This window comes from Gadus chalcogrammus, chromosome 6 (assembly GCF_026213295.1).
Source record: "Gadus chalcogrammus isolate NIFS_2021 chromosome 6, NIFS_Gcha_1.0, whole genome shotgun sequence".
NCBI lineage: Eukaryota > Metazoa > Chordata > Actinopteri > Gadiformes > Gadidae > Gadus > Gadus chalcogrammus.
In genome coordinates this window covers 13,143,279-13,160,778 of record NC_079417.1, presented here as the reverse complement: position 1 = coordinate 13,160,778, position 17,500 = coordinate 13,143,279, and the positions used below count along the sequence as shown (strand labels likewise).

Sequence of the window (17,500 nt, the reverse complement as noted above, 5' to 3'; positions counted from 1 at the left end):
CTTTGCGGCCATTTAGCCCAAGAAGCTCTCCAGCAGATAGTAGACGTTGTGTATATTAACGTTTTGTGTATACGTAGGCATATACTTATTCTTCATTGCATTCCGTTTATAGAAGTAGGTCTATTGTATGTATACCTTTTGTTGATCCAGAATAAGTTAAGAGTACTACATGTAGCTGCTTGAAACCTATGAAACACATGTGTGTAATAGTATTTATCAACACATGGTGGCAGTGTGCCATTATCTGCAGAGATTTGAGTTTACAATCCTACTCAAAATGTCAAGGGTAATTAATGACTCAATCCTAGAAAGTTGTGTTTGCCCTTGCCATCAGTACAATCTAGTCTTATTCCAAAATGTATAAATTGTCCAGGCTGTGCAATTCAAATGCATTAATTGAATACATTTGTGTTGGTTTTTTTCTCATCTTAAAGCTTTATTGGCCAACTTTATGGACAGGACGTTTGACAAGAAGCTTCCAGTGAGCTCTCTGACTATATCACGGGTAAGATGTGCAATGGATCTCGATTACAATAATGTGCCTGTGTGTATGAGTTTTAAAAATGAATCGTATCATGATGACCAGACATGTCATCAATGACAACCAACATTTTTAATTTAGTGACCAAAAAGCTTCTCCCTCAAGTCAATTTTAACTATGTTTTTTTGTCCAACAGTTTGTAGACAATATATCGTCAAAAGAAGAAGTTGATCAAGCAGAGTATTATCTTTACAAGTAAGAAAATCCACACTTCACACTTTTTTATGTTCTGTTTATTTCTAATGCCCTGGCTGTGTATTACATTGTTTTTGTTGTTCTGTCGATGTTCATGGTGGTTTGACTGCTGTGCGGTAGTACCCCCAGTCTTTTCCTGTTTACTCTGAATCCCGGAGTCTGCACCCTGTATCATTATATGATCACAGGCCTGTTATCCTCCCCATCACGTCCTTTTTCATCTCTTTATCGTATCAGTCTGCAATTAAACATGACAGTGTCTCCTTATATAAGAGGGATTATCTCAGGATTTCCAATTCTGTTTTATGTTGTTGACTCAAGTTTGATTGGATAAACCTAAAATGGCCCTTTTATTTTGACACATTTGTTCACAAAACAACAACCTGTGGTGTCTAGATTTCAGAATTAAGAACAAAATACTACCACCTTCTTCTACGCAGCTAATCTCTACAGCTCTGAACGTTTTAAATTCTCCACTTCCGTCAAGGTTTCGTCACAGCCCAAACTGCTGGTACCTCAGAGACTGGACGGTTCACAGTTGGGTCAGACAATGTATGAAATATGGTGTTCGCGACAAAGCCCTCCATACACTCCAAAACAAGGTATACCCTTCAGAAACAATCATCCAAATATTCTCTACAGAAGCTTACACATTTCACCCATTGCTCACTATTGTTCGTTTTTTTTGTGTAATTTTGCTTTGTTTGTGGTTGTGTGTTTAGGTGCAGTATGGCATTTTCCCAGACGATTTTACCTTCAACTTGCTCATAGATTCTTACATTAAGGATAAAGACTTCAAGAGTAAGATATGTTTTTACATGTAAAGCGCTTTTGATAAAATACAAATGACCGACATCGGTTCTTACTGAAGTGTTGTTGTTTTGTGTGTTATTCACAGGTGCATGTGCTGTCGTTGAAGAGGTGATGCTCCAAGAGGCCTTTGACCTTCCTTCCACACAGACCCTGTCATTTTACGCCATTGGTGGTTACCTAGCCACCAAGCCTTCACTCAGCGTAAGTAGACCACTGACTTTAGGGTCCTCATGGTGAAAACACCCTCAAAGCTCAACCCCATTGGAAAATGATGTTTGCAATTTAAACCTCTGTAAAATCCTTTGCAAGTAGATTCATGATAAGTCATGCCATTGCTGCGCAGTGAGACTTGGAAACAGAATAAACTCAGAATTGAATCCGTTGCCACATTGGTTTATTATTCCTGGAAGGTCTAATAGCAGATGTAGAGATTAAAATGTCAAGCATGCTTATGTAGTTGCAATAACTATGTGCGTGTGTGTGTGTGTGCGTGCGTGTGTGTGTGTGTGTGTGTGTGTGTGTGTGTGTGTGTGTGTGTGTGTGTGTGTGTGTGTGTGTGTGTGTGTGTGTGTGTGTGTGTGTGTGTGTGTGTGTGTGTGTGTGCCTCAGATGGCAGAGGAGCGGGCGCTGGGAGCAGCCCTGCTCATCGTGGGTCTCAAGCAGAGCAACACCCTGGGCATGAGCGCTCAACTGCTCGGCCACACCTTCATAGGTGCGTAACGACCTGGTGCCCTCTCCATCTTTCTAGCCCCTCACACAACCATATTGGCATCTATTCTGCTGCAGTTGTCTTAGCACAACGAAATAACGTGGTTTAAATGCAATTTACTATGAATACCGTCATATTAGGTTTAGGCGCTTTTATCCAAAGCGAATTGCACTGAATTCACAAATCTGTTGTTCAGGGTCGGGTAAAGGGATGGGCAATGTCTGTGTCAAACGGGCGCCGTCGGGACACTGCTGGTCACTTCGTCCCCTGTAGCTCACTGAGGGCACGACTGGATAAGGCCGTAGACACTGGGGAGTCGAAGCCAGTGTCCTTAGGCCTGGGGACCACTGTTCAAGCGACTCGCCTGCCCCCTCATTGCGGTCTGTGTGTTGCTGCAGGCAAGGTGGAGATGCAGATGGGCGTCAACGCGGTGTTTCGGGGCATGCCCCTGAGCTGGCTCCGTGGCTACCTGGGCCGAGCCCTGGCCGTGATGGAGGGAGTCGCTGCCGAGGACTCTGGTGACGCTAAGCTCTCCGAAGACGCGGTAAGCGCTTGAAAGCAGCACGAGAGGCGGCTCTGAGGCAGCGGCGTTGCCTGGCTTTCGTACCGCATGTTCGGCTGACGTTGTTGGTCACTTGGGATTGGGAATAATTAAACGATTATCGAGTACGTTATTTTTTGTATCTTATTGGGTTGAACAAGATATCAGCCACTGGGCACACTAGACCAAAGAACTACTTTGGTGGTGTAGTGTGTGTGTGTGTGTGTGTGTGTGTGTGTGTGTGTACTTTCTTGATCCACTCCTGTTGAGACCTTTATCCTCCGTATGTACGTGTGTGTATTTCAGACACTGAATGGAATGATCTTTGGTGTTGAGTGCATGGCTTATTGAGGCTCAAGAGCAGCCTTTCATAGTAATAACATTACAGACATCCAACACTACACAATGACAGCCCAGGAAGTCTGTTACTACTCTATACAGGTGGACAAATAGAGATGGGACACGCACATACGCACACGTGCGCGTTCTACTTTTGCGCACGTAAGCACCCCTGCAGGCAGTCTTTTTTTAATTGCGTTCATCCTGTCCAGTTGGTCTAATGAGATCTTGGAGGAGCCACAGGGTGCCAATGAGTGTCCATCAGCATTAACGTAAACAGAGAACATCTTGCATGTGGCGGAGCCGCGGCGCACAGTAGAGTAGAGGCCACGGATAACACACCCAGACACAGAGGGAATATTGCCAGCCAAGTGGAAGCCAAGATGACATCAGGGTTGACTTCCACGATGCATTGTGTTCTGCCCGGATAGCCTCATTTCGGGGAAACCGGCACTTTAAGTTATTTACTATTTAGCAGGTGGTGTCAAAAAATTTGCTTTTGAATACCAAAAAATACTTTAAATAAGATATAAGATAAAACATTCAGTCATATATATATATATATATATTTTTTTTTTTTCAATACTTCATCTTGCAGGCATTTTTACAGGAATGTCTATTTGCACCCATATGTATTCAAAGGTGATGCAATGTATTGTAATCGGCTGTGACTGTTTTCCACTTGGCTTGGGCACGTTCTGCCTCCCCTGATGTGCAGAATATGCTAATGTTATACCCTCATAAATGATACATGCCGATATAGCAAGCACACAAGACACAATACATGATGTTTTGATGGCAAGAGGTGGTGGTGATGAGTCAGAGAAAGGAACACGACATTTATAGAAAGTCTGGAAATTAAGACCATTAAGTAAACGACGCATGTGGGATAAACAAAACGCCCCCAAAAGCAATGTTCAGGGCGGGTGAGGTGCCGAAAAATAATGAATAGGGGACGTTGAAGATAATGAGAGTAAGGGTAATCTGTGCGAGGGTGATTTGTGTTGCAGCCCCTCCTCCCCCCTCTAAATGGTTCATATTTCATATTTCAAGGATCTTTGTGGTAATGATGTCCGATGTCGGGTAAAGTAAACCATGGCCAGGATTGTCCCTTCACAAATCAACCTTCCTTTAGGGCAGCGCAGCGTCATCGACTGTGGTTTGATAGCTTTAATGGGAGTTGAGGTGACTGAGCGTGTGACGACTCCTCTCTGCTTGTTCTCACTCTCCCATCTCTCTCTCCTCGTGCATCCCAGCTGGACCGCTTGAGCGAGGTACTCCAGGATCTGTCCTCTGCCCCCGCCTCCGACTCGTCAGGAGAGGAGTCTGGAGAAGAAGTGGAGGGGGAGGGGGAGGGGGAGGGCAAGCAGGAGATCGCTGTCGACGAGGAAGACGAAGAGGAGCGCGCTAAACTCCCCTACTATGTCGGCAGGTTCAAGGTGGGAGTTTTTTGGGTTGTTTTTGAGTATATTTGCTGGTGCCAAGTTAATGTCAGCCCATTCTTCTTGCTGCTGCTTCTTTGTTAATTCCAGTCATATTTTTGGGATATGTTCATTCTGACGTACAGTTACAACTATTAAACAGTTTGCCGTTCTATGCTCTCATACTTGATGTATGTCGTGCACCATCCTGATGTACTGCAGCTGTGCAACAGTGTAATTATTCAAGTACATTCATAAAGCCTTTGCACTCATGGTATTTTTGTTAATTAACATATCGAGGAATGACGTTTGACAATATTATTAACTCCCAACCTGAGTGATTCTTCAATGAAAAAGCTTTAAGACGGTTAGAACTCAGTCAATCTCAACCTCAATGAAGTGTACAGACAACACGACTTAAACAAAGTCATGTCGTCCGGTCCAGTTTGACGATCATCAGCGTGAACCCTCCACTTCCTGTCCTCCACTTCCTGTCCGTCCCTCCCCCCCCCCCCCCCCTGACTCCTGCAGGAGCTCCGCAGCCAGCTGGAGAGCCAGGGCAGGGTGGAGCCCTCCTCCTTCCAGGCCCTGGTGACGCTGGCGGCCGCCCGCAGCCTGGCGGCGGCGGAGCGGGCCGACCTGGAGGTCTACGGGGGCCGGGTCCAGGCCTGGGAGGACGAGAAGAAGCACCTGGTGATCAGGGAGAAGGAGATGAGGGAGAAGTCGGAGCTGGAGAGACAGGAGAGGCTGGCCGCCAGAGCCGCAGTCCAGCAGGCGCAGGGCAGGGCGGGATAGAGGTCAGGGAGGGCCGGCAGCGAGGGCGGGGTTGGAGCTGTATTTGGATGGTTGTCTCTGTGAAAATAATAAAGTGTTGTTCTTGATATTATCAACATGCCTCTTTTCTTGCAAGATTTGAGATTTTATGATTTGGGACAGTGTCCCAAAGTTGCATTCATATCCTTTATCTCAGTTTAGTCTGTTACCCATCATAGTGAGTCTCTGAAATTCGGAAAAAAAAGCGCTTCAAAATAACCTGCATGTGTATAGTGTACGTGACAAAACGTACAAAGAAACAAATGGGCACATTCGGACATAACATACGTTGTCGGAAGGGCCCCTGCTCCGACAGAAAACAAAACAAAATGCCTGTGTTGTTCAGGGTGCTCTGTGTGAGATAAGTCATCTGTTGAGAGGGGAAATGAAAATGCTTGTGGAGCACATAATGTGTTCATTCCACATTATGGCCCAGCTATTCAGTATTCATGGCCCGGTCTTGGGAAACGGCCCTGGTATGTAGCTCACCATGAATATACAACCACAGAATGGTTAAGTCACAAGACCCATTGTAATCCCAAGGCACCGTGCTGGATGTGATACCCAGATTGTGAACCAATGGGCTTTTGGTATTTGGTTCAGAGCGTAGAATTAAGTTAAATAGAACAGATTGTATTTCAGGGTTGAAAGTTTACAGGGCCCTGCATGGTTAATGTATCTGTCTTTTCCCACTGCTGTTTAACCTGCGAACAAGCTGCCGAACAGCGTACTTTTAAACAGTTCCCCGAAAGCAGTGAAGCACGGGAAGGCTTTCATCCATTTTCCTGTCACGTCTCCAAATGTCGTTCTGCTGCCGTTTCACCTCATCAGCACGGCATCGGTCAGCACTTTCCTCTTGCACACACAAGCTAATTTTTCAAATTCAGTGAATCAAAAAGGTAACAGCCGATTATTTGCACAGTCAACGATGTTCAGTGTGTGGGAAAAGGTATTCATTCTTAGCTGTTTGACCGGGTGGCAAAACAGGTGAGCCAATACAACCTGTGAAGTCGGCTATGAAAAGAAAAAACTGCTCAAAGTAGAGAGGATGTCCGGCGTCACGCGCTATCCCCATCCACTGAAGTGTTTTAAAAGCCCTGTGTGAGTTTAAGGAGAGGGACTTTGGAGAGGCTGGACGACGCCCACAGCTGGAGGCAGTCATCCGAGTTGTGGTTTATTTGAGGTGTCCCAAACGTCAGCGGGATAAAGGGGAGTTGATTTTTTTTTGTTTGATTATGAGCCATCCATCTGGATGCACAGCAGCTGTGGATGGTCTAAGACGTTCTTTCTGTGCAACGCTTATTTGAAATTTCTGAAAATATATAGTTAGTTTGAGATTCAGGCCTTTCTGTTTGCTGACGCGATACATGGTCAGCACTGGTACATGAGATTCTACTGGGATGTGTTGTTTAAGGCATGAGGAAGTGATGGTGGTTCTGAGTGTATGGGGTGCACTGTCTTTGAGTGATGTTATATGGCTGCAACGATTACTCGAGTATCGCTCGACAGAAAATTTGTATAATCAAATTAGGACAATCGATGGATCATTCAGGTCATTCATAAAGTTTAAATACAAGACATTTGCTGCTTATTGCCTCAGAAATTGATGTATTTGGTTCTGAAATCATTATTAAATGAATAATGTTTTCTTGGCTGCTTGGCAAGCAGATAATGACTTTGGACTGAATGCTGTAATTGCTATTATTTATGGCCTTTTCTAAAAAGAATGATTAACCGATATACAGATTTATGACAGTTACATTAATCGACTTTGAAAGTAATCGTTATGTTATGCAATTCGGATGTTATGAATTAGGCTCCTGGGCATGTTGGTCACGGCCAATATGCAACACATGCCATTGTCTTAGAGGAAACTATTATCCTCCATTGATCATCAGTGACAGTGGTTACATGTTCAACATGTTTAAAAGCCGTGGGGGGGAGGGATATGCCCTACATGAAAACTAATAAAGCCTAATTTATCCATCCTCTTAGCTCCCACGACATGTTATCCATTCGGATATGACCATATTAGGCTCTTCCTATATATGATCAACAAGGTAGGCTCACAGGCAAAATGGGATCTGTTTACTCTCTGATTCACTGGGTACTTATGTGATTGCTTTTTGTATATTTTTCTACCCAGTATTTTAAATGTCTTGAGTTTACAAAAGCTTTAATGTCATGGATAGGTTTCTTATTATTTTGTAAAGTTAGTGCTAAAATAAATTGGTACAGGTCAAGGATGCTCCGAAATGCATTACATTACATTAAGGCAAATACAAATGTGGATAATACCCAATATTGTTCTTCCAGAAAGAATTATTAAATGTAATAATATGGCTTGGAAGTGAATAATTAGAATTGTGCTTAAGCTATGATTCATTGTATATTCGTGGTTCACAAGTTTGAACCCTTAGTTGAATAGAGCTGATCACTGGCCAATGACAACAGGTGTTGGTGTTTATGGATGTCTATGTGGTGTTCCTATGGGGATTTATCAATGAGCAGCAGCCTGAATGCATTGAGGGCCTTCCTGTCGCCGTGGTGACGTATGCTGTAATGTTCTCAACATTACAGCAAGGAATGTTTACTAAAGGAACCAAAACAGGCAAAGCACAGCCTTCCTGTTGCCACGGTGACGTAACAGTGATGCTGCATTGACCGGGCCCTAAATCCCATCACCATGATGACTTCATGATTTCATACACCATTGCAAACAAACAAACACACTGTGTTTGCATGTGTGCGTGTGTAAGCTGTGTGTCAACAAATATCAAATCTGAATTTAACTAAAGCGAGCAGAAAAATGTCTTCCTCAAATAGAATTGTCTATATTTTTCAAATATCTCTACGGGAGATGATCTCATCCATCTATTATGGATGTTTTCCAATGACTTCCGGTTGCATTCTGTGTTCATTGTGAGAAAATACATGCATTTAAGCATTTTAAATACTTTTGTCTAATGCACACTTCGCCAAAAACCTAATAATATATAAACAAAGTTATTGTATGTAATTATTAGTATTATTACTACTATTATTATAACTTATTTTATTTATTTTATATAGTTATAATTAGACTTTTGGATTACAAATAAAAAAATTAAAAAAAATTGTAAATGAGTCACAAGTGAGTCATTTATCATTTATTTCCTGATGTTCTTGTTTGTTCTCCTGGACACGCACACGCACAGTCTCTTTGACCTACAGCTGGTCAGCCGTATCACCAGAGCAGTACAACTGGACACGGGCTGTTTTAAAAAACGTTCTCTGTGCTCTCAGTTCATGGGGAAATCCAACTGTTGCTGTCCAAGGTAATGATTACCATGAGTGGCTGACATTCAACCAATGGTTAACGTTAGCCACTCTCACCACCTCCAGATCACATGTGCTGGCATTAATATCAACCGTGCTCATAAATGAATAAATTCCTGTAATGTTGTTATTATAAGTGTGTAACTTATAATGACAATCATTTTTTATTAAAACACAAGTGGGGATAAACTGTTTATCTTTGACCTTTTGTATTAGCAGATAATTTCAGTGTTGACCAAATGTTGACAGTTTTTTTTATCAAATTACGTTTAGTAAAATGTAATTTTGAATTAGAAAACACTTAACCTCTTAAGCTCCAACCTATTTTTACTTGTCTTATTTGTCTAATTAATATGCTTGGTGTTTGAGTTGTGTTTGGTCTGTGTAAAAATGACTTATATGTGCTTGTAGCGGAGTTGCTCATGTTTAATTTGATATGACTATTTCTACATAATAAGGGCAGTGTTGTACGACTTTTGCTGCGAGAGTGATCACGGTCTTACCAAATCTGCGAACCCTCGAGTTTAAGTAGAGGGCCAAGTGCTCCCACTGTCTGCTTAGTGAACTCCGTTGATCTACGATGGCAGAGCACTTCTGACCTTCATGACAAAAGGGACGTTCCATATTAACAAATGAGGCTGAACGTTTACATAAAAACAGGTAACACTGTCTTATATTATCTTATTCATCATCCTCATATTAGCATGACATCAATTCGGAGTGAGATCGGGCTGGACCTCGCGGCCCACCCGGACCTTCCTCCGCAGTGCAACAGATCACAGCACATACCGCACTGCAATCTGCTGTAAACAACGCTGCCACAACCTGACACACAATCACAGTCGGAGTGCATGGTGCATGCGAGGAGCGCGCTCCCCCTCCGCCAATTCAAACAGTTTACGTCTGCTCTTCCGGGCTCTGGATGGGTTGTTTTGCCGTGAGAAACATGCAAAAGGACGATACGTAAGTTTGCCAAACTCCAGGAAAGGAACATACAATCTCTTTCATAAACGTTGAAAGAAAAGCAGAAGGAATTATTCTGCTGGTGGTGTTCTCCATGGACTATCACTGGCCTTTTTAGAGGGTGAACTGCGTTGAAGCTGAACGGGAAATTCCAGAGAATACATGAACAGACTAGAGAATTAGAGATTACTTTAATGATAGTGAATCCCACAATTATGAATCTCTTTTTTTGCAGGGCCAAAGGTTCATCAGGATGCGATTACAGTTATCAAAGAGACACCAGATATAGCCCCTCTGCCTCATTTTCTTTTCAGAATGCCGATTCAGAAGGCCTGCTGAGGGAATTCTATACAAACAGACTGCTGTTTTGTATAGAATGAAGTGTCACGATCCTTCAACATCGACGTCTCACACGTGTGGGTTCATCACGTGCAACCGTTACCTTTTGCCCACAGACCTTCTCTACAAGCATTCTTATCGCTGATGTATTCTCTCGAAATAAGGAAATCAGAAAACCCCAGTTTGGCAACCCGTTCCACATCCCCTAATGTTCTGAGAGAAGCCCCACAATAGAACCAGGAATCTCACTCTCACCGTCCAAGGGAAGCATGCACAATGAGTCTGAACCTGCCAACGACACAGGGTTATAATAATTGCATTTCTCTCCACAGGTAGTTGTTTTTTCTGAACAGAACGACCTCTGGCAAGCCTGAACCGTACACGATAAATCAAAGGTTCAACCCTTCCCTTAGCAAAGAATTGGACCGTTGTGAACAAACCAGCCAGGATTGTACACGGTCGCTGCTGTAAACACATATTTGTGGCTGTAGTTTTTCTTTTTCAGCCCCAATTCCATTAACCCTGCTGTCCTTGACGGCAGGGTTAATGGGGTTAACCCTAATGGGGTTAACCCTAATGGGGTTAACCCCTGGTGTTTACAAACACCAGATTGTCATTGAGTGTGGTCCAGCGAGAGACCACCGTTCAGGGCAGGCATTTCTTATTTTTTTGCCATTCCATGCCACAATGTTGTTATTGTTTGGGCCAAGAATCGAAGTGGGACAAGAACAAGTTTGTTTAGGAGTTTAATTTGCTAAATGTACCAATACCACATAGTTCAACCTCAACACCAATGGATAAACAGAAAGAGATAAAGCTGCGATTGCATAGCTGTTCCCGCTCTGGTCACAGACACAGGAACAATTTGATTCTTTGAGCTGATCTGGTGGTTATTACTCAAAGTTCAGAGCACAACTAGTCTGCAAGTTTATCTCTCGATGGCAAAACAAATCCAGGAAAAGCACATTCATGGGTTTGCTAATCTTGCAAATCTACCCACAGTACATTGTACCATGGCTCACATATTCACATCACAGAATGACTGAAATCTTACTGAATTATGGAGTTCCACATTGCACATGCACACATGCTCACATTCACTCATTGTGAACAACCCTAAGATACAATCAGCCTATGACCATTTCAAAAAAACACAATACATTTAGCGTACGTTGCGTTGATTTCTACAAAAACTTAGGTATATGTTTTTACAGCTGGTTCGTGTCTCTCTTCACAGAAGCGGACAATGAGGCAAACAAACATCTTCTGGTTATATATTTCAGCGCAGCCGTCAGTAGTCTAGAGTCATGAAGTCATCATCCTGGAGACAAAACTTTCCGGAACCATCCCTGCCCCAGGGAGTCGGACAAATCAGGTTACGCTCGGCTGCTGATGTCAAATATTCCTGTCCCTGCATTAGGATCACATCAGAGAATGTGGAACAGGAACAACCTCCCCACCATAAAAGATTATTCAAACAAATATACTTAGGCACCCACATGCACACACGCATGCAGGCATACAGACACACCCACACCCACACCCACACACACACGCACACTCACACACACACACACACACACACACACACACACACACACACACACACACACACACACACACACACACACACAAAACACAGGCATGAACACACAAATAAATACATACCATTACAAACACAAACTCGCTTGCTTGCTTACACACACACAAACATACAATAAAAAAGAGAGACTACTCTTCGTACTAGTACGGAGGTGGCACACAGCTTAACTCCACCCACATGTGCAGGTATGGGTGTGTTTAAAACAAATACTAGCCAATACTTCTGGTTTTATGACTTTAATATACTGTTATCAAGACAGACTTGGGTGGCAGGGACAACTAAACAATTAAGAGATAACAGTACAATCAGGTCTCTTTAATATACACACTGCCTTAACCATAACCACATAAAAAAGACCTGACATCTTCAAAAGGTTTTCTTGTAACTAGGTAGATTCAGGATCAACCTACTATAGATTCAGGATCGGTTGTATGGTAAGGTATGTTGCTTCACACATCAGGCACACTGGTTGGCTGGTATCTTAGAACTTAGGTTCTAGGCCGACATGTTTATTTGTACAACCATACGCAAACAGATTGACGTATTTTCTGTCACACTGACTAAAATAATGCGGGAAACAGAGATAAAGTGTGCCGCACATTGGAAAGAACTCAAACATACACGCAACCACTCAAACACAACAAACATTGTTATTGGCATGTACAAATACTTTCCTTTGGATAGGCTTTCTTGTACTTTGTTTATACTAGATGCCATCTAACTTTCAAGAAATACCTAAACTGCTCCAGTCTGATTATCAATCATTGCCAATTAAATTATTACATATACTTCATTGGTAATAATTAGTAATTAAGACTACTTCCTCAATTCGCTTTACCTTTTCTTTGTTATGTGATAAAAAACTTTTATTCCTCCCTACAGCTTCACTTTTGAAAAAAAATAGTTACACCTTTTCTCATTATTATGATATGATAATAAGATTATTATAACTGAATCTTTAAAAATGTTTTTAATGAAACAAGGTTGAAGGAGGTCATATAGCTCACCTAGAGCAAACGGCTTGAAAAAATAGATCCAGACTATAAAATATCAATATATATATTTCTCTTACTTCAATCGATATTGTAACGAAGGTTTGCGCTTGTTTGTTCAAGGGACTACTCCCCACACCGTGACGATATATGACGCCCTTAAAGTCAAGGCCTTATCGGAGGTCCCTGAGAACGCTGGAGTGGAATCGGTCTGGAGAAGTCCACCGAGGGGGCGTGGCCGCCACACTAGAGAATGGGGAGTTTGAGGCAGACCCACGTTTCAATGAACTCACTCATATTCTGAGACGGTTAACTGCAGTGCTATCCTTGTCTTTGTAAGTGCAAACTTACTCTGTATTGCAGGAGATTTGTGAGACTCTACCTTGACGAGAGACAATTAACTAAATCCTTTGTATTTTTTTTTCTCAAGGTTTGATCATTGCTACTTTTTTTTTTTAAACAATCCTTAAAATGCCTCGTCCTTGTGCTAAATGGGAAAGTGTCGGACAAATATGGACATTTTCTTTATGTTGAATTAGTTTAAAAGACTAGATAAAAGATGAGTGGTCCTGATCTACAACAAGTCATCACAATGAGCAACCACTCCATGACAGGTAGGACCATGGTGCCCACCATACCATCCATCATGTTTATCTTCGGTGTGGTTGGCAATCTTATTGCTATAGTGGTCTTGTGCAAATCACGAAAAGAACAGAAAGAGACCACGTTTTACACCCTGGTTTGTGGCTTGGCGGTGACCGATCTACTAGGGACCCTTCTGGCCAGTCCGGTCACTATCGCCACTTATGTCAAGGGGTCCTGGCCGGGGGGTGACGCGCTCTGCCAGTATTTTGGATTTACCATGCTCTTCTTCTCGCTGGCGGGACTCAGCATCATATGTGCAATGTCGATAGAAAGATACATCGCCATCAACCACGCTTATTTCTACAACGACTACGTTGACCAGAGACTGGCGGGGATTACACTTGTTGCGATCTACTTTTCCAATGCATTTTTCTGCGCGCTGCCAGGCATGGGGTTCGGACAAATAAAAAAGCAATACCCTCAAACCTGGTGCTTCATAGAGTGGCGGAGCAACGTGACCAGCGACGCCGCCTATACCTACACCTACGCCGGGTTCAGCTCCGTTCTGATTCTCGCCACCGTCATCTGTAACGTGTTGGTGTGCGGGGCGCTGATTCGGATGCACCGGCGCTTCGTCCGCCGGATGTCCCTAGGGACCGACATTGCACGGAATGTATCGGTCGACCCAAGGAGGAGAAGCCGCAGCTTCGGACGCACGGCAGGTGTAGAAATTCAGATGGTTATTCTGCTTATAGGAACCTCGGTGGTGGTGCTGATCTGCTCGATTCCACTAGTTGTAAGTTTTGGTACCACACTACTTTAATTCATATTAAATAAACTTCAATCAACGTTAGCGATTGTATTCTTTTTACTTGAAATCATTCATTCGTTTGATCTAATTTCAGTGTTATTCTGTCTCTCTCACACACACACACACACACACACACACACACACGCACGCACACACACACACACACACACACACACAAACGCACACACGTACCCCCCCTCCCCCCCAAATAGAGAGTCACACAGACCCAACACAAACACACAGAGAAACACAGACACAACCCCCCACCCACAGGCAAGTACACACACAAAATCCCCCCCCACACCCACACCCACACCCACACACACACACACACACACACACACAGACACACACACACACACACACACACACACACACACACACACAATACACAAGTCCCGTTTAACCCACTTCTTACCATGGCTCTCCCCCCCCCCCCCCCCCCCCTACATAGGCGCAGGTGTTCCTGAACCAGCTGTACAAGACCCCCGTGGAGCTGAAGCTCGACCGGAACCCGGACCTGCGCGCCATCCGCTTCGCCTCCTTCAACCCCATCCTTGACCCCTGGATCTACATCCTGCTGCGCAAGGCCGTGCTCCGCAAGCTCATGGAGAAGATCAAGTGCCTCTTCTGCAAGATGGGCGCGCACGCCGGCCAGCAGCGGCGGCGGCACGGCAACTTCCACTGCATCGACGCCCACCAGCTCTCCTCGGTCCTCTCCAGCCGGGACTCCCACTCGCTGGTGTCCACCCGGGAACTCCAGACCGACACCACCGGCGGCGGCGGCGGCGGCGACCCTCTGGTGTTCCTGTACCTGCCGGGAGGGAGCGAGGGGTTCGCGGGGAGCAGTCACCTCAGCGAGGTCTCCCGCTCCCGAAGCGCCTCGCGGGACGCGTCGCCCAGGAATTCCCGGTGTTCACTTCCGTCGGCCGGGGGCGGCGACGGCGGGGTGGTCCACGGCGGAAAGGAAGGGACGGACCCCGTGGAGAGCCTCAGAGCGGCCCTGATCGTCCTGCGGTCGCGGCCCAAGGACCAGTCGCTGCAGGTGTTGCTGGACAACGCCGCGGTGGACGAGAAGTGCATCTGAGACTCTGCCCCCAGACCTCCAGAGGGGGAGAACAGGCGTCTAGAGGAAAGACTCACTTTGAAACGCAGAGAGTACTGCTCACTAGAGGTCAGCCTGGAGACAACACAGTGTTGTGTTTTGTTTTTGCAATGGGACAACTACCTCCTAGATAGGTCAGTGACTCTGTCTTCCTCTGGTGGTTTGCCCATAAGTAAGTACAACCAGGCCCGCTGCTCCATGGGCGTTGACTCAAGCCTATGGAAAGTCTTCTTCAGGGCAACTTCTGGGTCTATTATTCTTGGAAACTTTGACTTTGTGAAGCACATGGTGCCTGTTATGTAGAATGAGTGATTCACAGACTGGAGTGGTAACTATGGTAAATTATAAAGCCTTTATTGATATTATTCTTATGAGTAATCGCAGTGCGTGTGGAGTTGTATTGATTTGTAGGAGTTGGTGTGTCTGTGTGTGTCTGTCTGTGATGATACTATACTGTGTTTTGGAATGTGGAAGCAGATTGTGCAACCGTATTACGGTTTTATGACTAATGTGCAGTGTAGCATCATCAAGCCCCTTCAGTTTGACATGTAGGCCAACGTATGTGTTGGTACTTTGGCCTGAGGTGTCATGATTTAGCGTAGGGTACAATCATCATAAAGGGATTGTCAAACCACTGTTCATGCCCCTCTGTCAAAGACAAGGTGGTGGAGAGATCAGCTTTAGCTGTATAAATAGTATTCTTCGCCATTAGTTGTCAAAATATTCTTAGTAGGAGAGACTGTTTTTCTCCAAGAGAATACATTGAAACGTCAAAACAAGCTTGACATGTTATAAGGTAAATATGACAATTCTAAAATGAAATATATACATATGATCCACTTACTAAATGGAATCATTGAGTTAAAAGCACAGTTGTCAGATTCCTTTGAAAACATCTGAATATTGTTATTTTTCTTTAATCAAAGAAATATATAGCATTGTAAGTGATGTAACCTGTTGGGACTCTCATATCAAGTCATATAATTTCATTAAAGAGATGCAGCTGCTACAATGCCCATAAATAACAGGTTGAACTTTTGGACTGCGTTTGTTTGAGCTTTCATGCCTAGATGAACTCGTTCATATTCACAATGCTACTTGTTAGCAAAGCGGTTTCAGTTGCCTGCTAACCAACCTCTCTCCCTTATCGCGTTTGTAAGTGGTCTTTCAACCAGAATAAATTTCAAACTGTAACTGAAATTAAGTTTATACGCATTGTATTTTATATTAGGACTGAATAAAGAAAAAACGTATTCTCCTGTTGATCTTGTTTCACCAAAAACAGACCATTAGGGCTGTATTAATAAAGTGACCAAATAAATGTATGTCTTCACATGAGACTGATATTGAGTCAGCACATATTTTTATTCCTCAATTGTGTAAATGGAAACCGGGGTGGTATGCACCAATATAGTTTCAACATTCAAGTTCACTTTTTCTAAACTTCCACATAGAAGTCATTGTCAGGCCCTACGCCCCAAAAAAGGTTTTAAACTACCACAAATTACATAAGGGTAGTAAGGTTAGGCGAATTATCCCAAACACTTTGAGACCAGTTTTGGTTATTTTTACAAACAACCCATGGCCCGACGGAGAGAGAGAAATAGTTGGATGGTTAAAGAAAGAGCGGGAGAACAAGGAGACTTCCCCTAGTTTTTCTTGGCAGAGGAAGCACACATGAAACAATAAACAAGAAAGTATGACTCTATTTTGGATTAAACAAGCATCAGGGCTATCCTAGTCAAATAGATTGCTGAGAGGGCTGAAACAGACTCTGTATTAAACATACATTAGACCAAATGAATCCCAAAGCACTGACGGATGTTTCGCTAGTTTCATGGTCGTTCCTTTTCCCCGGAATCTCTAGTACCTCATTAGATGTGTGAATGGAAAAGCAACAAGGCTGACATTTACCCTTTGTGTGAGCAGGTGCCCATTCACATTCTGCAAAACAACATGACGCACGCTCGCCTGTTTGACACCAGTCCTCAACAACAGACGTGTGCATAATGAATACCAATAGGACCATGGGAATATTGGACGCAGCACTGACATCTGAAACTATTGATTTGAATATCAACATTTAATTTCATCATATTCAGGTAAGGTAAGGACCAAATGAACACAGATGTTGGCTGCATGGTTCAGCTACAGTGAAGACACAATAGAAGGGAGGAAATACATGAAGCTAGCTGCCTTACCTCAACACTGCCTCTGGTGTGCTGGATAGGTGCCCTGCACTATTTGTGTGTCACTGGTATACACACACACATGCACACACAGACACACACACACTTACGCTCACACACCTACGCACACAGGTACTAAGACGCACACTTACAGACACACACACACAGGCACACACGCCTACACACACACACAAACACCGAAACACACGCATGCACGCACACA

General features: G+C 43.8%; 2 protein-coding genes across 2 annotated transcripts in view; both read left to right on the top strand.

The window, feature by feature from the left end:
* The window catches only part of mrps27 (mitochondrial ribosomal protein S27), a 5,950-nt gene extending 511 nt beyond the window's left edge, over positions 1-5,439 (top strand). The window contains exons 3-11 of the mRNA XM_056592404.1: positions 435-505; positions 678-736; positions 1,224-1,338; positions 1,459-1,537; positions 1,635-1,750; positions 2,159-2,261; positions 2,657-2,802; positions 4,395-4,577; positions 5,091-5,439. Of these exons, the coding sequence (XP_056448379.1) occupies positions 435-505; positions 678-736; positions 1,224-1,338; positions 1,459-1,537; positions 1,635-1,750; positions 2,159-2,261; positions 2,657-2,802; positions 4,395-4,577; positions 5,091-5,354 (1,136 nt within the window). The 3' untranslated portion in view covers positions 5,355-5,439. The remainder of the gene's footprint in view (positions 1-434; positions 506-677; positions 737-1,223; positions 1,339-1,458; positions 1,538-1,634; positions 1,751-2,158; positions 2,262-2,656; positions 2,803-4,394; positions 4,578-5,090) is intronic.
* A 7,325-nt stretch (positions 5,440-12,764) lies between these two features.
* ptger4a (prostaglandin E receptor 4 (subtype EP4) a) lies at positions 12,765-16,505 on the top strand. Its single transcript, XM_056593082.1, has 2 exons — positions 12,765-13,968; positions 14,438-16,505. The coding sequence occupies exons 1-2, from the start codon at positions 13,147-13,149 to the stop codon at positions 15,068-15,070; spliced, it is 1,455 nt and encodes a 484-aa protein (XP_056449057.1). The 5' UTR covers positions 12,765-13,146; the 3' UTR covers positions 15,071-16,505.
* The last annotated feature ends 995 nt before the right edge of the window (positions 16,506-17,500 follow it).

Excerpts from the sequence above, each read along its gene's own strand:
- ptger4a (XM_056593082.1), top strand. The coding sequence starts at position 13,147 with ATGAGTGGTCCTGATCTACAACAAGTCATCACAATGAGCAACCACTCC. Across the intron at positions 13,969-14,437 it reads TCTGCTCGATTCCACTAGTT|GCGCAGGTGTTCCTGAACCA; the intron begins GTAAGTTTTGGT and ends CCCCCTACATAG.